Source organism: Piliocolobus tephrosceles, chromosome 11, assembly GCF_002776525.5.
Source record: "Piliocolobus tephrosceles isolate RC106 chromosome 11, ASM277652v3, whole genome shotgun sequence".
Classification (NCBI taxonomy): domain Eukaryota; kingdom Metazoa; phylum Chordata; class Mammalia; order Primates; family Cercopithecidae; genus Piliocolobus; species Piliocolobus tephrosceles.
This window is the reverse complement of record NC_045444.1, coordinates 1,566,408-1,589,109: the sequence shown is the minus strand read 5'-3', so window position 1 is coordinate 1,589,109 and position 22,702 is coordinate 1,566,408. Positions and strand designations below refer to the sequence as shown.

At 40.8% G+C, this 22,702-nt stretch overlaps 1 protein-coding gene across 1 annotated transcript in view; it reads left to right on the top strand.

The window, feature by feature from the left end:
* Positions 1 to 22,702, top strand: part of SCTR (secretin receptor) — a 79,907-nt gene that overhangs the window by 6,769 nt on the left and 50,436 nt on the right. Inside the window, exon 2 of the mRNA XM_026456082.1 lies at positions 19,400 to 19,520. Coding sequence (XP_026311867.1) covers positions 19,400 to 19,520 — 121 coding nt within the window. The remainder of the gene's footprint in view (positions 1 to 19,399; positions 19,521 to 22,702) is intronic.

The window sequence follows — 22,702 nt, the reverse complement described above, 5'->3', positions numbered from 1 at the left end:
TACTTTCCAGTCCTGATGCTACCAAGGGTGATCCATGCAATTTTTGAGAGAGAAGGGATACTATAAATAGTTACACTGAGACACTAGGAAATACCCAATGCATCTTAGAGGCATGCAGTACTGGGCACCTCGTTCCTTTCCATCTTGCCAGCAACATGGCTCAGTCCAACGTGGTTCTGAGTCTGACGGCCTCAGAACCAGGGAAGCTGATAGTGGAACTCAGTCAGAGGCCAGAGTCCTGGGAACCATGGGGGTACCACGGGTGCAAGTTCTGAAATCCAAGGCTGGAGAACCTGGGGTTCAGATGTTCAAGGACAGGAGAAGAAGGGTGTACCAGTTCCAGGAGAGAGAGAGAGAGAGAGAATTTACCTTTGTCTGCCTTTTTTGTTGTATTCAGGGCCCAGCCGATTGGATGGTGCCTGCCCACATTGAAGGCAGATCTTCCCCACTCAGTCTACCAACTCCTGAGCCAATCTCCTCCAGCAACACCCAGAGATAGTGTTTTACCAACTATGCAGTTAGTCCTTAATCTAGTCAAGTTGACCCTGAAAATTAACCATTTCAAAGACAATCCTCACTTCTTGCTTAAATGGTAGAGCCATCTCATAGGGGTTCTTTACTACTACTCTGACCTCATCCTCCTTCCTTCTCCAAATGGCAGACTTGGCAATGCGACTCCCATTTACAATTCCTCACAGCACTCACCACAGAGACCATCCTGGCCAACATGGTGAAACCCCATCTCTACTAAAAATACAAAATTTAGCTGGACGTGGGTTATCTGGCCATTGACTTCTTTGGCCCCTGTTGGAGACCATGAGCTTCAAGGACAGAATCTATGTCCCATTCACCTTCATGTCACCAGCGATGGGCAGACTGCTGAGCATTGAGTAGGTGCCCAATAAATGTTTGCTAAAATTTTGAGTTTTGAACAGGTTATAAAATGTTCCTGTTCTTATTTCTCATTATACAAACTAGACTACTACTTCCCTTTCCACTCTTAAAGCGATTTCTTTCCAGTCTCTGGTTGTTAGGCAAGTAATTATAAAGTATGAGAAGAGAAATGATGTTGAGTCTCTTTACCTTATTCAGATATTTTTTTTTTTTTGAGACAGAGTCTAGCTCTGTTGCCTGGCTGGAGTGCAGTGGCATGATCTCGGCTTACTGCAACCTCCACCTCCCAGGTTCAAGTGATTCTCCTGCCTCAGCCACCTAAGTAGCTGGGATTACAGGCACGTGCCGCCATGCCCAGCTAATTTTTGTATTTTTAGTAGAGACGGGGTTTCACCATGTTGGCCAGGATGGTCTCTGTCTCCTGACCTTGTGATCCGCCCACCTCGGCCTCCCAAAGTGTTGGGATTACAGGAGTGAGCCACCGTGCCCAGCCCTTATTCAGAATTTAAAAGATTTTTATTATATATCCTGCCATATTTTACCATCTCAGACTTAAGAGTCCAAAATTAAACTCCAAAATAGCTAACAGAACCCCCTTGACATCTTTTCTCTCTTATTGGTTCGGCTTTGTTATTCTTTCTCTCTGCAGACTGGATTTTTCTGTTGCTTTCTACAGGATAGAATATGGCTGCTCCACGGCCTCCAAGTTTGCATGCTTTGGGAATGGGAGAGGTTGGCTTTCTCCCCATGCCAACACCAAATACCGAAGGAAGGCAGATCGTCCCACACCTAGTTAGGTTTTCTCTTTTGGTCTAATCAGTGGGATAGGATCACACAGCATAAACCACTCAGCCTAGGCATGAAAAGTTTCTTCCTAGGAAGAAGTTGTTGGCTCAGAGGCTTAGCAGACACCTCAAAACATGTCTACCATCTGGAAAAATACCCCGAAGAAAGAGATGGTGGAAGTTCATCACGGAATCATCAAGCAAGAGGTGAACTTTTACACCACAGTGGGACCAAGATGACTATGTGTTGAGTGAGACGAAAGGTGATACTCCCTGCAGAGACACTATTAGACATGCAGAGACTCACACAGTTTACAACTTAAGCACCTCTTCTTTAAAAAAATACCATAGTTATATGTAGCAAAACCAAAACTCAATGTAAAATGCGGGATACTAAAAAGTGGAATTTACCCAGGAAAGCAATGGATGGGCACCATTCCACAGTTCTGCAAAAGACCCTAGAAAAGATTCAGTTCAGCAAATCAAAGGGCTGCTTGAAGAACACCCCGGAGAAGATAATAGGCAATGTTACACAAAGCTGCTCTCTTCAGAACCTTGAAGTACAACTCTGACGTGTAATTAATGAGGTGAAGGCCTGTGAATTTTGTGATGAACAAGAAAAAAGAAAGTGGATTTAAAATTCTAGGAAGAGACAAAAGTTCTACAAAGCATTTGTGGTCTAAATATTTTAGAAGCCAAACTTTGATGTGATTTTAGCACTATTTCCAAAACTCCATGTAATGATGGCTTACACTCAGGCTCTGAAACCAAAGAGGAAAGAATATGTAATGTATGTTTTTGTTTAGTTAATAAAAATAATAAAATAATATAGGAAAGTACCATTTAGTGATTTTTCTCTGACAGTCTCTTATTAAATTTATGAGGATTTTTTTTTAATATGCTTAGGGCTTTCAGTTTAAGATGACAGATTGACCACATGTGTTTATCTGCTCTGCCTCTGGAAACACTTTTAAAATGACAGTAAAGGAATAGAAAAGGGATAAACCCATACAAAGAGAACCAAACAAGAGACAGAGATGAAGCAGAAATTTCCAGAAATCTCTGGAAAATGAAAAGTGAATGAAGTGATAGCTGTATGGAAAAAATAACCTCGATGCCTGTAGCGGCCAGAAGAGAAACTGTCAAGTCACCCTGTGGCACCCTGGAAAGGCCCCAGACACTGAGGAGAGTCCACCCATAGACCCCAGCAGTGGGGTCCCTCTTGGCCTGGTTACATTACAGTGAAGGCCACCAGGCAAGAAGCTGTTTAGGTCCACAGTGGTTCCAGGGACTGTGTTACTGTCTCAGGCTTAGATCGGACATTGAAGAGGGCCTCCAATGTGGAAGTAAACAACCATGAGAAAGGTGCCTTGAGGAAACAGATCATGCAGACAAGAGGAGACAAGATATACAACTAATATTTGGAAATCCTTTGTGAAAAGGATGCCTGAGCCACAAAACCAGAAAAGGATGCTATGGAAAAGGAATCATCTGAGAATAAGAAATGATTCTTGGAAGTTAAATGTATGAAACACAACACTCATAAAAAAAACTCTACAGATAATGTCAAGGAAATCTTCTATAAAGAAAATCACAAAGGCCGGGTGCGGTGGCTCACACCTGTAATCCCAGCACTTTGGGAGGCTGAGGAGGGTTGATCACCTGATGTCAGGAGTTGGAGACCAGCCTGACCAACATGGTGAAACCCCGTCTCTACTGAAAATACAAAAATTAGCTGGGTTTGGTGGCAGGCACCTGTAATCCCGGCTACTCGGGAAGCTGAGGCAGGAGAATCAGTTGAGCCTGGGAGACAGAGGATACAGTGAGCTGAGATTGCGCCACGGCACTCCAGCCTGGGAAACAGAGCGGGACTCCATCTCAAAAAAAAAAAAAAAAGAAGATCACAAAGACAAAATGGTGGCATAGTAGAGAAGGATGAAAAGATTGGAGGATCAGTGCACCTCGTCCAATACTCTGCTAATAGAAATTCCAGAGAGACAGCATACATATGAACGGAGGAAATAATAAATTAAAAACATAATATTTTTTAAATTCTCAGAAATGAACACAAGTCTTCAGATTGAAATGCCCACTGAGTATCCAATCAATAAATTTAAAAAGAACCATTTCCTCAAGGAATTTCAAAATACCTAAAAACAAAGAAAAATCTTACATATTTCTAGGGTCAAAACAAAAAAGTTGCATTCAAAAGGTTTAGAATCAGAATTGGATTTCTTATTAGCAATACAGGAAGAGGACAAATGTCTTCAAAATTGTGAAGGAAAATTATTTCACCCTAGTATTTTCTACCCTAATTGTTCGTTTAATAATTAATTAAATTAATAAAAACATTTTCACTTCTGCAAAGATTCAAAAAGTTACCCCCATGTGCTTTTTCTTAGGAGGTTGCTAGAGAATTCTGTGCTTTTTCAAAATGAGAGCAAACGAAGGCAAAAGCCTTGATACCTAGGAAATGAGACTCCAGCCAGGAGACAGGGAGAGGGCACCCCAAACCACAGCCAGATAGCAGGCCTGTGTGGAGTAGAGGAAGGGGAACTCTGAGACAGAAATCTCCAGAGGAAAAAGCAGTAGGACTGTGGATCGATGTGTAACAGAGCTGTTGGAGCACTTGGAAAAATTAGCCATATGTACATGGAAAACTAATCCAATGAAAAAACAGTAATGATTGACCTCAGGAAAAACAAAATGTACAAGAAAGACACATAATCATTTTACATAATTTGACTCAACAGTGAGCAATATTTCATAGTCAAATATAAATATAGACCATTCTTCACTAAAAATGAAATGAAGATTAGTATACGTAATATATGGGGAGAGAAGTATATGTAGGAAGATTTTAAAACATCTCATCTTTATCTTCCCTAATAGGAAGTTTTGACTGTCTCGGATTTAAAAAACAAGAAATAACAACAATATAAGAACGGAATTTTTTTTCTTTTTCTTTTTCTTTTTTTTTTTTTTTTGAGACGGGGTCTCGCTCCTTCACCCAGGCTGGAGTGCAGTGGCGCGATCTCGGCTCACTGTAAGCTCCACCTCCCGGGTTCACTCCATTCTCCTGCCTCAGCCTCCGGAGTAGCTGGGACTGCAGGCGCCCGCCACCACGCCCGGCTAATTTTTTTTTTTTTTTTTTTTTTTTTGTATTTTTAGTAGAGACGGGGTTTCACTGTGTTAGCCAGGATGGTCTCGATCTCCTGACCTCGTGATCCGCCCGCCTCAGCCTCCCAAAGTGCTGTGATTACAGGCGTGAGCCACTGCGCCCGGCCAAGAATATAATTTTGAAACATGCAGACAAAAATAAAAATAAACAACTAAAAAGAGTTGAAAACGGTTGCCTGGAGAGCAGGTAAAGGTTATCTAAGGGAACTACTATTTGTCATTATACTCTTTGTTACTAGTACAAAAAAAGAAAAGCTCAATGTGGTTATACAAACTCAATTACAAAAATTTAAAGGGATTTAAAAAAAATGAATAGCTCTTGTTTTGAGGAAAATTTTACATAAAGTTCAGCACTTCTTTCATCTTCATTTGTCCCTCCTGTGAATTACAAGTAAAATTGTATTTAATACTTTTAAATTTAATGAGTATATACAATATGTGTACATATACACATGCATATAACTACTATCAGCCTCTCCCCGTCTTCTCTAGGTTGATGGAGACAGTAAGAGGGCTTGTTTCTCATGTCCCACATCTTCTGGGTGGTTGCTCCCTGGAGCCACATGCTCTTCCCAGCCGCTCCCAGCAACCCTGGGGACTCCAGTTCCTCCTTGCTGGTCACCACCTAGAAACATGGACTCAGTCCTCTCAGCAGAATGACATACCTGTCTCACAGACGCTGGTGGACGCCACTCATTTCTTTAGTTGGATACCCCCACCCCCACCACCACCACATTGTCTTGGCTTGTTACCTTTTAGAGGAAGGATCAAGTGCAAAAGAAATGTGGGATGCTCCACTTCACACCCATGAGGATAGCCGTCATAAAACAACAATAGCAATAGAAAAAGAACAAGTGCTGGTGAGGAAGTGGAGAAATTGGCACCCTTGTACCTGGCTAGTGGGGTAGCCCCTGTAGAAAACAGCTGTGCAGTTCCTGAAAAAGTTAAAATATAATTATCGTATGATCCAGCAATTCAACCTCTGGGTATATACCCCAAAGAACTGAAAGCAGGGACTCAACAGATATTTGTACGCCCATGTTCATAGCAGCATTATTCACAATAGCCAAAAGATGGAAGCAAACCAGGTGTCTATCAACAGTTAAGCAGATAAACAAAATGTGGTCTATCTATACAATGAAATATTATTCAGCCTTAAAAAGAAGGAAATTCTGGTTTTCTGTCCTCATAAGTGGGAGTTGAACAATGAGAACACAGGGACACAGGGTGGGGAACATAACACACCGGGGCCTGTCGGGTTGTGGGGTGCTGGGGGAGGGACAGCACGGGGAGAAATACCTCATGTAGATGACGGGTTGATGGGTGCAGCACACCGACATGGCACATGTATACCTGTGTGACAAACCTGCATATTGTGCACATGTACCCTAGAACTTACAGCGTAATAGAAAAAGAAGGAAATTATGATACATGTTGCAACATAGATTAACCCTGAAAATGTGCTAAGTGAAACAAGCGAGGTGCCAAAAAACCAATATTGTGTGATTCATTTATATGAGGTACCTAGAACAGGCAAATTCTTAGAATCAGAAGTAGAATAGAGGTTACCAGGGGCTGGGGGAATGGGATGGTGTGGAGTTATTGCTAAATGTTGAGTTCAGAGCTTCTGTTTGGGGTAATGCAAATGGATACTGGGGATGGTAGCACAACATTGTGAGGGTACCTAATACCACTGCGTTGCACACATTAAATGGTTGAAATGGTAAATTTTATGTTATGTATATTTTACCACAGTTTTAAAAAAAGAAATGTTGGATGAGGAGAAAAAGTTAAACTATCCTCCATTGTTACTGTTTCTATAGTTCAAAGGAAAATCACCAAGGAAGTTGAAATTTTCTTGCACAGGGCTTCCCATTATAGATATGTTATCCCATTTCTAACCTTGCTCTGTTGCTCTCAAGAGAGTCCTCTTTGCCAGAGTACTCCTTTCTTTAAACTCTCACAGTGGAAATTGCCACCTACTTTTGGGAAACCTCATTCACTAGCCACACACACTGGTGCTGCCCTAGAGTTTCTTTCCCACCCTGTATCAGTCAGCTAGGCTGCATAACAATTGCACACATCTCGGTGCCTTACAGCAATGTGTTTATTTCCCTCTTGGCATTTACAGTTGAGCTAGGGTGTGATTAATCCGGGCTGGGCTCTCCTGGCTTGGTTCCATCCCCTGGGTTAGGTTCAGTCTGCTACACCTATCATTCATTCTAAGATGAGCAGGCTACCCCAGGTTCCAAAATGCAGGTGAGCAAGGACAAGTGTGCAAATGTATTTCAAACCTCTGCTCACATCAAATCACTAATGTCCCATTGACCATGGTCACATGGCCAAGGCCAAGCAAGGAAGTACCCCTCGCTCACCATGATAGGAGTCATATGCATAAACCCCATAGGGAGTTGAGACCAGTACTTCCAACTACAGCATACTTCTTTCCTGTCCCTGGCAGTACATTTCCTAAGTCTGAGTTACTTCCTGTATATTAACATCAAGAGGATGCAATGGATGTACAACATGATGACTCAAGTTAATAACAATGTATTGTTTTTGAAAATTGCTTAGAGAGTAGTTTTTAAGTGTCCTCACCACATACACAAAAGTGAAATAATGCCTATGTTAATTAGCTCAATTAAAGCTTTCTACAATGTATACATATTCCAAAACAACATGTGCATAATAAATCTATACACTTTTTATTTATCAATGAAAAAAATTAACTTAGGTCAGGCATGGTGGCTCACACCTGTAATCCCAGCACTTTGGGAGGCTGAGGCAGGAGGGTCACTTGAGCCTCAGAAGTTCGAAACCAGCCTGAGCAACATGGCAGAACCTTGTCTCTACCAAAAAAATACAAAAACTAGCCGAGTGTGGTGGTGTCCCAGCTACTCAAGAGGCTGAGGTGGGAGGATGGTTTGAGCCTGGGAGTTTGGGAGGTTGAGCTGCGGTGAGCTATGATTGTACCACTACACTCCAACCTGGGCAACAGAGCGAGATTGTCTCAAAAAAAAAAAGAAAAGGAAAAGAAAAAGTAAGAGAAAGAGAAAGAAAGAAAGGGAAAGGAAGGAAGGAAGGAAAGAAAGAAGGAAGGAAGGAAGGAAGGAAGGAAGGAAGGAAGGAAGGAAGGAGGGAAGGAAGGAGGGAGGGAGGGAAGGAAGGAGAGAAAGGAAAGAAAGAAAGAAGGAAGGAAGGAAGGAAGGAAGGAAGGAAGGAAGGAAGAAAGGAAGAAAGGAAGAAAGGAAGAACGGAAGAAAGAAAGGTTAAAAAGAGAATGTGATGGAATGAGGAAGTTCAGAAGCAAAGTCCAGGATGGATTTAGTCCTCTGAGTCCAGCAGAATAATCAGCCTTAGGGCTGCTGCTCTCGTCCCCATGGTTGAATATGGTTCACCGTGATATCCACATATGGAAGAGGGAGGTACGTCCCTTTCCTTCAGGGGCATGAGACAGAATTTGCACATGTATTTTTCACTCCAATCCATTGCTAGAATGTAATCTCATGGGCACACCTTAGTTGCAAGGAAATTGGTAACTGTCGTGGGTAAACAATTGCCCAGTTAAGTTTTGATTATACTAGAGAAAGAGAAGAATGTTTATTGGGGAAGCAGTCTCTGCCAAAAGAGGTTATCACTGGTGGTAACAACGAGAACGAGCCAGCACTTTGGGAGGCCAAAGATCACGAGGTCAAGAGATTGAGATCATCCTAGCCAACATGGTGAAACCCCGTCTCTACTAAAAATACAAAAATTAGCAAAGTGTTGTGGTACGTGCCTGTAGTCCCAGCTACTCAGGAGGCTGAGGCAGGAGAGTCACTTGAACCCTGGAGGTGAAGGTTGCAGTGAGCCAAGATCTCACCACTGCGCTCCAGCCTGGGCGAGGGAGCGAGACTCCGTCTCAAAAATAAAAAAAAAAGAACGAGAACGAGGAGGTGGAATGCGAACTTGCGTTTCATACATGACACCCATAGCAAATTTGGCCCTCAGTTCAGAAACCTTGATTTAAAGAAATAATTTCTTTCTTTAAACTAATAAAGTAAACGCTGCTGAGCCCCCAGCCTGCCTTACTAGTGACAGCCACAGGACACGTTCTTCTCCTGTTCCCCTGACAAACAACAGCTCTGTTGACATGCTCACGTAGTGATAGCAGGGCTGTGCACACATTGGTTGTCTACCTTCCTCTGCATATTTAAACATTATTTTAAAAGGTTTAAAAAATAATTCTCATAGTATTTTCATGCATTTTCTTCCCGATTTTTCTCTGAAACATTGGTACATTTAACATAATTACAATCATACTGTACATATGATTTTGTGTCTTGATTTTTCTGTTTAACATCATAGTATTACTGTTAATACTCTGTACTGCTAAATACTTTCTTTAAATAATCATGTGTAATGTCTGAACATACCCTGTTAAATGGACTCACCATAATTTACCCAGCTAGATGTTCTCTTATACTCAGGTAATTAAGTTGTCTTTTTTTTCGTAATTCAACTTTTTATTTTGAAATAGTTGTAAATTAACATGCAGTTGTAAGAAATAATACAGAGAGATCTCTTGTAACTTTTGCCCAGTTTCTCCCAATGGTAACGTCTTGCAAAACTATATATATATAGTTTTATACACACATATATATAGTATAAGATTACAACTATGATATTGACATTGCTACCGTCAAGATATGAATTTTTCTGGCACCACAAGGGCCCTCCATGGTGCCCTGCTATAGTTATTTCCACTTCCCTCCCATGCCCACCCCTTCCTTAACTCCTGACAACACAAATCTCTTCTCCATTTATATAATTTTGTCATTTCAAGAGCATTATATAGGCCAGACATGGTGGCTCATGTCTGTAATCCCAAGACTTTGAGAGGCTGAGGCAGGAGGATTGCTTGAGGCCAGGAGTTCAAGATCAGCCTAGCATCAGAGACCTTATTTCTACAAAAAATATGTTTAAAAAATTAGCCTGGCTGTGGCGGCACATGTGTAGCCCTATCTGTGCAGGAAGCTAAGGCAGGAGGATTCTTGAGCCCGGGGATTCAAGGCTGTGGTGAACTATGATTGCACCACTGCACTCCAGCACCTGGGTGACTAAGAGAGACTCTGTCTCTAAAAATAAAAAAAGAAAAAAAAAGTTATAAAATAAAATAAGGAATGCTACATAAATGGAAAAATGGAATCATATGGTATGTAATTTCTTTATGTTAGCTTCTTTTCATTCAGCATATTTCTCTGGCAATTCATCTAGGTTGGTGCATAAATCAATAATAAGTTTGCTCTTTTTTGCTGCTGAGTAGAGTTCCATAGTATGAATGTACTACAGTTTACTTAACTTCTTACCCATTGGAAAACATCTGGATTGTTTAAGTTTGGGGGCCATTATGAAGAAAGCTGCTATAAATATTTATGGACAGGTTTTTCTGTGAACGTTAGGTTTTCATTCCTTTAGGATAAATGCCCAGGACTGTCATATTGAATGTTTAGTTGCCTGGTTGGTTTTCAAGACACTGCCGACTTGTTTTCTACAGTGAGCGTACCATTTTACATTCCCACCAGCAATGTCTGAGTGATCCAATTTCCCTATGACCTTGCCAGCATTGGGTGTTAATACTTTAGTGTTTTAGCCATTCTGATAGATATGGAGTGATACCATATAAAGGTTTTACTTTTGATTTATCTAATAGCTAACAACGTTGAATACATGTTCTTGTGCTTGTTTGCCATCTGTATATCTTCTGTAAACTATCTCTTCGGGTCTTTTACTTACGTTCTAATTAGATTTTTTGCTTGTTTACTGTTGAGTTTCAAGCATTCTTTGTATATTCTAGATATTATTCCTTTCTCGAATATGTAGTTTGTAAATATTTTCTCCGATTCTGTAGCTTGTCTTTTCATCTTCTTAACATGGTTTTTCATGGAGCAAAGGTTTTAATTTTTATTGTGTCTAATTTGCCAATTTTTCCTTATATGGATCCTGCTTTTGGCGCCAAGTGTAAGCACTCTGTGTAGCTTTAGATTTGAAGATTTTCTCCTATGCTTTTATTTACTTATTTATTTATTTTTAGGTTTTATTTTTTGAGACAGAGTCTCACTCTGTCGCCCAGCCTGGAGTGTTGTGGCACAATCTTGGCTCACGGCAACCTCCATCTCCTGGGTTCAAGCGATTCTCCTGCCTCAGCCTCCCTAGTAGCTGGGATTATAGGCATGCACCACCACGCCCAGCTAATTTTTGTATTTTTAGTAGAGACGGGGTTTTACCATGTTGGCCAGGCTGATCTCAAATTCCTGATCCCACGTGATCCACCTGCCTCAGCCTCCCAAATTGCTGAGATTACAGGCACGTACCACTGCACCCAAGCTCCTATGCTTTTAAATAAAAGTGTTATAGTTTGAATTTAAGCCCGTGATCCATTTTGAGTTACTTTTTGGGTTAAGTGTGAGACTTAGCTCAAGGTTCATTTTGTTGTCTACAGATGTTTGGTTGCTTCAACACCATATGTTGAAAAGACGATCCTTTCATTGAATCCCTTTGTACCTTTGTCAGTAATTGGTTGCGCATGTTTATGTGGGTCTATTCCTAGGTTTTCTATTGTTTCCGTTGATCTACTTTTCTATTCTTCCATTGATATGCTGTTTTGATTATTGTACCTATATAATACATCTGAAAATCAGGTAAACGGATTCTTTCCACTTTTCTTAAAATTAACAGAATTAATTTTGTTGAAGACAATTAGGTATACAGGAAAATTGAGTGGAAAGTATAAAGAGTTCCCATACACCCTTTCAATCCCTCCTCTCCAGCTTTCCCTATTACTAACGTCTTGCATCAATGTGGTTTGTTTATTACAATTGCTGAGCTTATGTTGATACAATTTTACTAACTAAAGTTCATAGTTTACAATAAACTTTGTGTTGTATATTCTGTGAGTTTTGACAAATGTATAATAACATGTATCCATGATTACAGTATCATGCAGAATTGATTCACTGTCCTAAAAGTCCCATGTTCCACCTATTCTTCCTTCCTGACTTAGCCCACTCTCCCTTCCTATTGTCCCCTGGCAACCACTGATTTTTTTTTTTTACTGTCACCAAAGTTTTTGCCTTTTCCATACAGTTGAGATTGTATAGTATGTAATTTATTTGTTTATTTATTTATTTATCACTCTGTCCCCCAGACTGGAGTGCAGTAGTGCTATCATGGCTCACTGCAGCCACCACCTCCCAGGCTCAAACAATCCTATGCATGCCACCATGCCAGGCTAATGTTTAAAACAACTTTTTTAAGTGATGGAATCTCACTGTGTTGCCAGGCTGGTCTTGAACTCCTGGACCCAAGCAAGCCTCTTGCCTCGGCCTCCTGAAGTGCTGATATTACACGTGTAAGCCACCACTGCCAGCCTGTAACCTTTTTAGATTGACTTCTTTCACTTAGCAATCTGTATTTAAGATTACTCTGTGTCTTTTTGCGACTTAATGGCTCATTTCTTTTTTTCTTTCTTTCTCTCTCTCTCTCTTTTTTTTTTTGAAGAGGTCTCACTCTGTTGCCCAGGTTGGTGTTGAACTCCTGGGCTCAAGCAACCCTCTGGCCTCAGCCTCTCAAAGCACTGGGATTACAAGTGTGAGCCACAGTGCCCAGCAGCTCAGTCCTTTTTTTTATCACTGGATAATCATCAATTATATGTCTGTATTATGATCTGTTTATCCACTGACCTATTGAAGGAAGTCCTAGTTGATTCCTGGTTTTAGCACTTATAAATAAATTGTTTCATTTCTTTAAAAAAAAGCACCTCTTTTAGGTATTCTCATTCTTTTGCTTTTCTACATAAATTTTAGAATAATCTTCTTTATATCTCCAAAACACTTGCTGAGATTTTGATAGGAATTGTGCTAAACATGGTTTGGAAGGAACTGATATCTTTACTATGTTAAGTCTTCTAATCCATGAACATGGTATGTCTCTTCATTTATTTAGACCTTTGATTTCTTTTACCAGCATTATGTCGTTCTCATCATATAAATTCTGTACATGTTTTGCTGGATTTATGCCTAAGCACCTCTTTTTTTAATTGATTCTGAGTGACACTGTATTTTATTTTTATTTTTATTTTTTTGAGACAGGGTCTCACTCTGTCACTGAGTCTGGAGAGTAGTGGTGCACTGCTCACTGCAGCCTCAACCTCATGGGCTTAAGTCTCCTATCTCAGCCTCCCAAGTATCTCAAACTACAGGCTCATGCCACCACACCCAACTAATTCATGTATTTTTTGTAGAAATGGGGTTTTGACATCTTGCCCAGGCTGGTCTTGAACTCCTGGACTCAAGAAATCCACCTTCCTCAGCCTCCCAAAGTGCTGTGATTATAGGCATGAGCCACTATGCTTGGCCACTGTTTTTTTTTTTTTTTTTTTTTAATTCGCTGTGCATGTGCTTACTGCAAGTATATAGAAATACAATTCATTTGTCTGTGTTTAGTGTTCATCCTGAGACCTTGCTGAACATACTTACTAGTTCTAGGAATTTTTTGGCACATTCCTTGGGATTTTCTATGTAGACAGTCATATTATCTGCAAATAGGTTTTTCTTCTTTCTCTTTGTATTTTTGATCGGTGTATCATAGTTTTACATATTTTGGAGGTAATTGTGATATTTTGATGCATGTATACAATATGTTATGATCAAGTCAGGGTAATTGGGATATCCATCTCCTCAAACATTTATCTTTGTGTTGGGAAATTACAATTCTTCTAGCTATTTTGAAATGTATAATAAATTATTGCTAACTATCATCTCCGTATGATACTATCAAAGGCTAGAACTTATTCCTTTTACCTAACTGTATTTTTGTACCCATTAACCAACATCTCTTCATCCCTTCCTCCCCGCAACCCTTCCCAGCAGGTGGTAAACACCATTGTATTGTCTACCTCCATGAGATCCACTTTTTAGGCTCCTACATGCTAGTGAGAACATGCAATATTTGTCTTTTTGAGGCCTGGCTTATTTCTCTTCTTTTTCAACCTTTTATTATAAATTTAAAAATTTTTAATTGGCACGTATAATATACATATTTTTGGGGTTCGTATGATAATCGTACACATTCATATAATTTGTAAAGATCAAATCAATGTAATTGGCATAGCCATCGCCTTAAATATTTGTCTTTTCTTTATGCTAGAAACATTGAAATTATTGTCTTCTAGCTATTTTGAAACATACAATAGATTATTTTAAGCTATAGTCACCCTACTGATCTATCAAACACTGAGTCATATTTCTTCTATCAAAACTATATTTGTACCCATTATTCAACTTCTCTTCAACCCCTTCTCTCCCCTACCCTTCCCAGCCTCTGGTAACCACCCATCTAGTCTCTATCTTCATGGGATCCACCTTTCTAGCTCCCATGTATGAGTGAGAACGCGTATTTTTTTTTTTTTTTTTGTCTCTTTGTGCTTGGATGTTTCACTTAGCATAATGACCTCCATTTCCAACTGTGTTGCCACAAATGACAGAATTTCATTGATTTTATGGCTGAATAATATTCCACTATGTATATATACCACATTTTCTTTATCTACTCATCCGCTGATGGGTACTTAGGTTGATTCCATATCTTGACTATTGTGAGTAGTGCTGCAATAAACATGGGACTGCATATATCTCTTTGACATACTGATTTCCTTTCTTTTGGATATATATCCAGAAGTGGAATTCCTGGATCATATAATAGTTCTATTTTTAGTTTTTTGAGAAACTTCCATACTGTTTTCCATAATAGCTATACTAAAATACATCCCATCAGCAGTATACAAGCATTCCCTTCTTCTCATCCTTGCCAGCATTTATCATTTTTTGTCTTTTCAATAGTAGCCCTCCTAACTGGGGTGAAATAAGATCTCATTATGGTTTTGATTTTCATTTTTCTGATGATTAGTGATGTTGAGCATTTTTTCATATACCTACTGCCATTTGTATGTCTTCTTTTGAGAAATGTCTATTTAGTCCTCTTGCCTATTTTTAAATTGAATTATATATTTATTTTTGCTATTGAGTTGTCTGAGTGTCTCATATATATATGTATGTTTCCCCTTCTTATCTGTATGCCTTTATTTCTTTTTCTTGTCTTATTGCATTGGCTAGGACTTCCAATATTGTGTTGAATAAGAATTGTGAGAGTAGACATCTTGCCATCCTTAAGGCAAGAAACGTCCATATTAAGTATGATTTTAGCTGTAGGTTTTTTGTAGATGCTCTTTATCAAGTTGGAGAAGTTCCCCTCTGTTCCTATTTTTCTGAGAGTTTTTATCATTAATGGGCATTGAATTTCTTCAAATAATTTTTCTGCCTCTATTGATATGATCATGTGATTTTTCTTCAGCTGTTAATATGATGAATTACATTGATTGATTTTCAATATTAAACTCATGGATTGTTTAGAAGTGTGTTGCTTCATTTCCAAGTGTTTGGAGAGTTTCCATTTTTCTTTCTGTTATTTATTTTTAATTTGTTTTTGTTGTGGTCAGAGAGCACATTGTATATGATTTCAGTTCTTTTAAATTTGTTGTGTTTTGTTTTATGGCCCACAATATGATTTCCTTGATGTATGTTCCACGAATACTTGATTAAAATGTGTATTCTGCTGTTGTTGGGTGAAATGTTCTATTAATGTTAATTAGATGGTCTTGATAATGGTGTTTTCCTACATCTTTGCTGATTTTCTGTTCAGTTATTCTATCCATTGTTAAGAGAAGGGTGTGTAGAATCCAACTAAAATTGTAGATTTGCCTATTTCTCCTTTCAGTTCTATCAGTTTTTGTTTCACATATTTTACAGCATAATTGTTTGGTGCATACACATTTAGAATTGCTATATATTTTTGATAGCTTGCCTTTTTTATCATTATGTAATGTGTCTTTCTGTTTCTGGTTATTGTTTTTGCTCTACACTCTATCTTACATTAATATAGTCACTCCTGCTTTCTTTGATTAATATTTACATAATATATATTTTTCCATCCTTTCAACCTGCCTAGATTATATTTAAAGTGAGTTTCTTATAGACAGTGTATAATTATGTTTTAAAATCCAACGTGCCAATCTCTCTCTTTTTAAATTGGTGTGTTTAGACCATTTACATTTAATGTCACTATTGATATGTGAGGGCTTCAGTCTGCCTTTTTATTTTTTGTTTTATATTTGTTCTCTAAGTTTTTTATTTCTTAGTTTACTTTTCTGTGCCTTCTTGTGGGTTAGTTGAACAACTTTCAAAATTCTATTTTGATTCATCTACACTGCTTTTGAGTGTATCTCTTTAAGCAGTTTTTTAAGTTGCTCGTAGATATTCCATTATATATACATAACTTATAATAGTCTACTGGTGTTCTCATACTCCAAGTTCAAGGATAGTATAGAATCTTACCTCTATTTTTGTCTCTTTGTCATCCCACATTTGTAATATACTTGTCTTAAATATGTAGTTGATATACATTTAGAACAAAATCAGACAGTGTTGTAATTTTTGCTTCAATAATTAACATAATTTAGAAAACTGAAGAGAAGGAAAACCTATCACATTTACCCACATTTTTGCTTACTGTGTTCTTCTTCCTTGCTTATGTTCCAATTTTCCTTCTTTAACTTTTTCTTCATATTTAGAGAAGTTATTTTAGCCGTTCTTTTAGGATGAGTCTACTGGCAACAAATTCTTTTACTTTTTCTTATTGGAGAATGTCTTGATTTCCCCTTCATTCCTGGAGGGTATTTTTACTGGGTATAGGATTCATGGTTGACAATACTTTTCTTTCAGCACTTTAAAAGTATTTTAAAATATTGTGCCATCTTCCTCTAACTCCTGATGGAAAATCAGTTGTCATCTTAACTGTTTTCCCCCTCTAGATAAAGTGTAGTTTTTCTCTGGCTGCTTTCTAGACTTTTTCTTTAGTTTTCAAAAATAATGTGCCTTGGTGTGGACTTTTAAGGTTTTATCTTCTTCAAGGCTGGTTTGTGTTCTTCAGTCTACAAGTGTATGTCTCTTGCCAAATTTGGGAAGTTTTCAGCCATTATTTTTTGGAGTACTTTTTTCAACTCCACCCTCTTTCTCCTCTCCTTCTGAAACTCCTAAGAAATGAATGCTAGATATTTTGTTATAGTCCCCATTAGGTTCCTCAAGGTTTCTGAATTTTTATTTTCAGTTTATTTTATCTCTGTTGTTCAGGTTGTATAATTTCTATTGTTCTGTCTTCTGGGTCACTGCTTCTTGTATACGATTCCTTAAAAGATTATACCTGGTCTCACTACCTCCAGCACTTTCTCTCCTATTGAGAGTCATGTTAATTTCTAAGTGGCTCTGAATAGAATGTGTGCCGACCAGTGAACTAACAGGCAGTGCCTGGCCATCTCTAGGTGGATTTTTCCATTCAAGCTCTTCCACTTCCTCCACTGAGAAGCCAGAGGGTGTCAGAGACTGTGGGCTTCAGCAAGCACCAGGTGAGACCCCACAAGGAAGAGGACAAGAGCAGGACTGCGTGAGCTGTGTGCCAATGCCAGCTCTCTTGACAATTGCTATATTCTTAGGGAAACTACTTGTTTCAATCAAGAGTCTAAATGGCAAACAACGTGATTAACACATTTGCTGTATTTGTGTTGGGAGTAAAATGGAAACTTAGGGCAGAGAGGTGGGGAAAGAATGAGCGTTCTATGATCCTAGAGCTGGCTGGGGCCAGGTGTTTCTGCAGCAGCCGGCCATGACAGATCACAAGCTCTGGGCCAGGGGAGGTGATGTGTGTTTTCCATGGGGAACATAAACCCTAGTCAGTTGGTGTCAGGGAGTTGGGGAAAGGAGCATTTGCTGACAGTTGGTAGATCCTTTCTGACAGCACTAGTGAAGGGTGGTAACGTGAAAGATCCAAAATAGGAACTAAACAGAGGATGACTTCTGTTTGCCTCTGAGCCATTTGACCATAGTGCTACCTTAGCTGTCCTTCTCTGGTCCAGAGCTTTTGTTTACTTGGGCCAATTTGGAGTGTAGCTTTGTCTCCAGAAACTTCTCTCCCTGCTCTATTATGTTGGAATTTCCATCTGCAAATCGCTAGTGGAGGATTGACAAGGGGGTATGAGACCTGGCCCTCAACCTCTTGGAAGGCCGGGTGGATGACCCTGGTCATATCCCCTAACACCATGGGTCTCAGTTTCCCTCTGTTTCTTTTTTTATTGCATTATTTTGAGACCTGATTAAGTTAATGTCTGTAAAAGGACTCTAATATTAAAATGCCACATCTGTACTTTGTAAGGAAAGTAGGAGTGCAATGTATTCATCTGTTCAGTTGTTCATTCATACATTCATTCATTATACTTATCAAGTCTCAGGCACCAAATAATGGAGCCATGATAGGAAGCCTACTCTGGAAAGAGTAGTGAATGACTTCTGTTTGCCTCTGAGCCTTTAGACCATAGTGCTACCTTAGCTGCCCTTCTCTGGCCCAGAGCTTTTGTTTACTTGGGCCAATTTGGAGTGTGGCTTTGTCTCCAAGGACTTCTCTCCCTGCTCCATTATGTTGGAATTTCCAGAGACTATGGGCTTCAGCAAGAACCAGGTGAGACCCCACAAGGAAGAGGACAAGAGCAGTAGTGTGTGAGCTGTGTGCCACTGGAAAGAGTGAGGAAGTCACAGCTGAGTGCCAGTCCCTCCTCCATCCTCCTGTCCAACTCTTCCCTGCAGTTGCTGTTCTCGGTGGGATGTATGCTGTCTTCTGTGGGACGAGAAGATGGTTAAGTGTACGTTTCAAAGAACTTGTCTGAATCAAAAGTAGGTTTTCAGGCTGGACACAGTGGCTCATGCCTATAATTCCAGGAGTTTGATACCAGTCTGGGCAACATAATGAGACCCCCTTCTCTATTATATGTGCGTGTGTGTGTGTACATATGTGTGTGTGTGCATTTGTGTGTGTGTGTAAATCTATATCCAGGCATGGTGGCACATACCTGGCCTGTAGTTCTAGCTACTGGGGGCACTGAGGTGGGAGGATTGCTTGAGCTCAGGAGATTAAGACTGCAATGAGCTATGATCACACCACGACACTCCAGCCTGAGTGACAGAGAAAGACCCTGTCTCTAGAAAAACAGAAAACAAGACCAAAGAAAACAAAAAACACTAAGCTTTCAAAAAAGAAAAGACTCACACAGTTGGAGTAGCACAAAGTAAGTCCCACAGACGAAGAGTAAGGTGCTGAGAAAGCAAACACCTTGTTGGGCTCAGGAGCCTCGATAAACTTAAGAGCAGAATTTGCAGTGGACAAGCCACAGATGATTTACACATCCCAGCTTTCCCAGCTGTGTTCTGAATTCTCCCCAGGAGTGGTTGCCTCCACCTTTCCTGCCGACCAGGAGATCCTTGCAGGCAAGGGCTTTGCTTTACTCGAATCCCCGTTGAATCCCCATTGTCTTGCCCTATCTATTCTCCCCCACGGAAAGTCCTTGTGTGGCAGGATTGAGTTAGTGGCAATGATGAGCATCCCTGGTTTTGGACTTGCAGGCTGGAGCCCTTCCCCGACTATGTGACGTGCTGCAAGTGCTGTGGGAAGAGCAAGACCAGTGCCTGCAGGAACTCTCCAGAGAGCAGACAGGAGACCTGGGCACGGAGCAGCCAGTGCCAGGTATGAGGCTTGCCACAGCCCATGTCCTCTCTTGGGGGTGGAACATGTCCAGTCCCGCTGGGCAGGAGGAGCTTGTCCTGGGCCAGGATTGGATGTGGGAGGCTGGTCCAGCTTTATTTACTCAGACAATCAGCTGAGGGGGCCAGGGCTGGAGTGGTTCTGGTGAGCAGATCACATGGACCCCAAAGCCAGATCCTTACCACTCTTTTTTCCTGGGTAAGTGAACATAGCCAGTGTTTTCCTACCATCAGCTTCTGCGTGCTGACTTGGCCAACTTAAGAGCTTGGTGGGAATTTCTTTGCAAGGCAGTTTTCCTCTCATTCATTCTCCCACCTCCCTGCCAGCTCCATGAGTGAGGTAGTAGGAAAGGCAGCCTGGGTCCACAATAGTGTGGGCTGCCTACTGGGTGACACTCACTGGCTGTGTGAACACAGGCAAATTATTTAGCCCTTGGAGTCTCCATTTTCTGATTTATAGAATGGAGGTGGCCAGGCATGGTGGCTCACGCCTGTAATCCCAGCATTTTGGGAGGCCGAGGTGAGTGGATCGCCTGAGGTCAGGAGTTCGAGACCAACTTGACAATATGGTGAAACCCCACCTCTACTAAAAATACAAAATTAGCCAGGCTTGGTGGCGCATGCCTGTAATTCCAGCTACTAGGGAGGCTGAGGCAGGAGAATTGCTTGAACCTGGGATGCAGAGGTTGCAGTGAGTCGAGATGGCGCCATTGCACTCTAGCCTGGGCAACAAGAGCAAAACTTTTTCTCAAAAAAAAAAAAAAAAAAAGAATAGAGGTGATAACTTCTTCGGGATTATAATGATAAATGAGATAAAGTGTGTTAAATACAGATGCCTTGTAAATATTGCTCATTTAAATGTTAATTGTTATTATTAATCAACACTTTAAGAGTTCATTTTATATTTAAATGTTAACTTTATTTTTATTCCCTTCCTAAACGTCTCGTCTTTGTTGTCTGTCATCTAAGGATAAGGAAGGGTATAGCATTAAGAACCCACTGCAGGCCGGGCGCGATGGCTCAAGCCTGTAATCCCAGCACTTTGGGAGGCCGAGATGGGCGGATCACGAGGTCAGGAGATCGAGACCATCCTGGCTAACACTGTGAAACCTCGTCTCTACTAAAAAAATACAAAAAACTAGCCTGGCGTGGCGGCGGGCGCCTGTAGTCCCAGCTACTCAGGAGGCTGAGGCGGGAGAATGGCGTAAACCCGGGAGGCGGAGCTTGCAGTGAGCTGAGATCTGGCCACTGCACTCCAGCCTGGGCGACAGAGCCAGACTCCGTCTCAAAAAAAAAAAAAAAAAAAGAACCCACTGCAGGGTTCAAATGAACATCTGTACACGGATGTTCATAACACCCCCCTCCACAAGGATGAAGAGGTGGAAACAGCCCAAACGCCCATGAACTGATGAATGGATAAACAAAATGTGGTGTATCCATCCCGTGGGTATTATTCAGCTTTTAAAAAGAATGAAGTGGTGATCCGTTCTACAGCATGGACAAACCTTGGAACATAATGCTAAGTGAAACAAGCCAGATACAAAAGGACACACATTGTGGCTCAGCGTGGTGGCTCACACCTGTAATCCCAGCACTTTGGAAAGCCGAGGTGGGCAGATCATTTGAGGTCAGGAGTTCAAGACCAGCCTGGCCAACATAGTGAAACCCTATCTCTACTAAAAATACAAAACTTAGCTAGCATGGTGGCGGGCACTTGTAATTCCAGCTACTCAGGAGGCTGAGGCAGGAGAATCGCTTGAGCACGGGAGGTGGACGTTGCAAAGATCATGTCATTGCACTGCAGCCTGGGTGACAGAGTGAGACTCTGTCTCAAAGTAAATAAATAAATATTAAAAAAAAAATAAAGGAACACACTGTATGATTTCACTAATATAAAATGTGCAGATGAGCCAAACCTATAGAGACAGATTAGTGCTTACCAGGGCTAGAGGAAGGGACAATGGGAAGTGATTGCTTGAGGGGTACACGTTTCCTTTTGGAATTGGTAAAAATGTGTTAGAACTGGATAGAGGTGATGTTTCCACAATATTTTATTGTGAAGGTACTAAATCCACTAAACCATACACTTTAAATCGTTAATGGTTAGTGTTATGTGATATGATTTTTCTTCAATTTAAAAAGAGAGAGGGAAAGAAAAACAGAGCCCAGGCTTTTAAATTAGACAGACTGATCTTGAACAAGGCCGCAGTTTTCACATCTATTTTATGGAGTTGGTGTGAAATGAAAAGCATTCATTCAAAGAATGCTTATTTAGCACTTAGTGGTGTCAGGTGAGTGGTGAGAAAGGAGCATTGTTGGCTGTGCTCTTATCGCTTAGGAATGTGTTTTGCGGTGTGTGGCAGGAGCTTGATACCCTGGCTTCACCAGATAGCAATTTGTTTGTTGCATATTACAAAAAGAGCTGGAGCAAAGTTCCAAGACGTCGCCATATTCCGGATTCCTCTCTTGCCTGAATGTGTGGCGTCTGTTCTCATGGTCATATAATGGCTGCTGTACCTCCAGGGAGGAGAGGAGAATACCTGCATTTCTGGCAGGAAGAAGAAGAAAGTCACTAGAAGGAGGGATGAGACACACTGGGAAGCCAGACTTTCTTGACACTCTCCCGGTGACTTCTGCGTATACTGCATCAGCCGGAATAGGACTGCATGGCCACCCCAGCTGCAATGGATACTGCAGGTTGAGTTTATAGCTGTGCATGTAACCACCTGGAGCAAAACCAGGTCCTCCTCATGAGAAAGAAGAGAAGGATGGCAGTGGGCAGGCTTTGCCATTGTCACCACGACTCAGCCTGGTGAGGGAGACATGGATCAAGTGATTAGAAATTCATGGCCAGGCGCGGTGGCTCATGCCTGTAATCCCAGCACTTTGGGAGGCCGAGGCAGGTGGATCACCTGAGGTCAGGAGTTCGAGACCAGCCTGGCCAACAAGGTGAAACCCCATCTCTACTAAAAATACAAAATTAGCCGTGTGTGGTGGTGGGCGCCTGTAATCCCAGTTACTCAGGAGACTGAGGCAGGAGGATCACTTGAACCCAGGAGGCTGAGGTTGCAGTGAGCCAAGATCGTGCCATTGCACTCCAGCCTGGGCAATAAGAGTAAAACTCTGTCAAAAAAAAGAAGGAAGGAAGGAAGGAAGGAAGGAAGG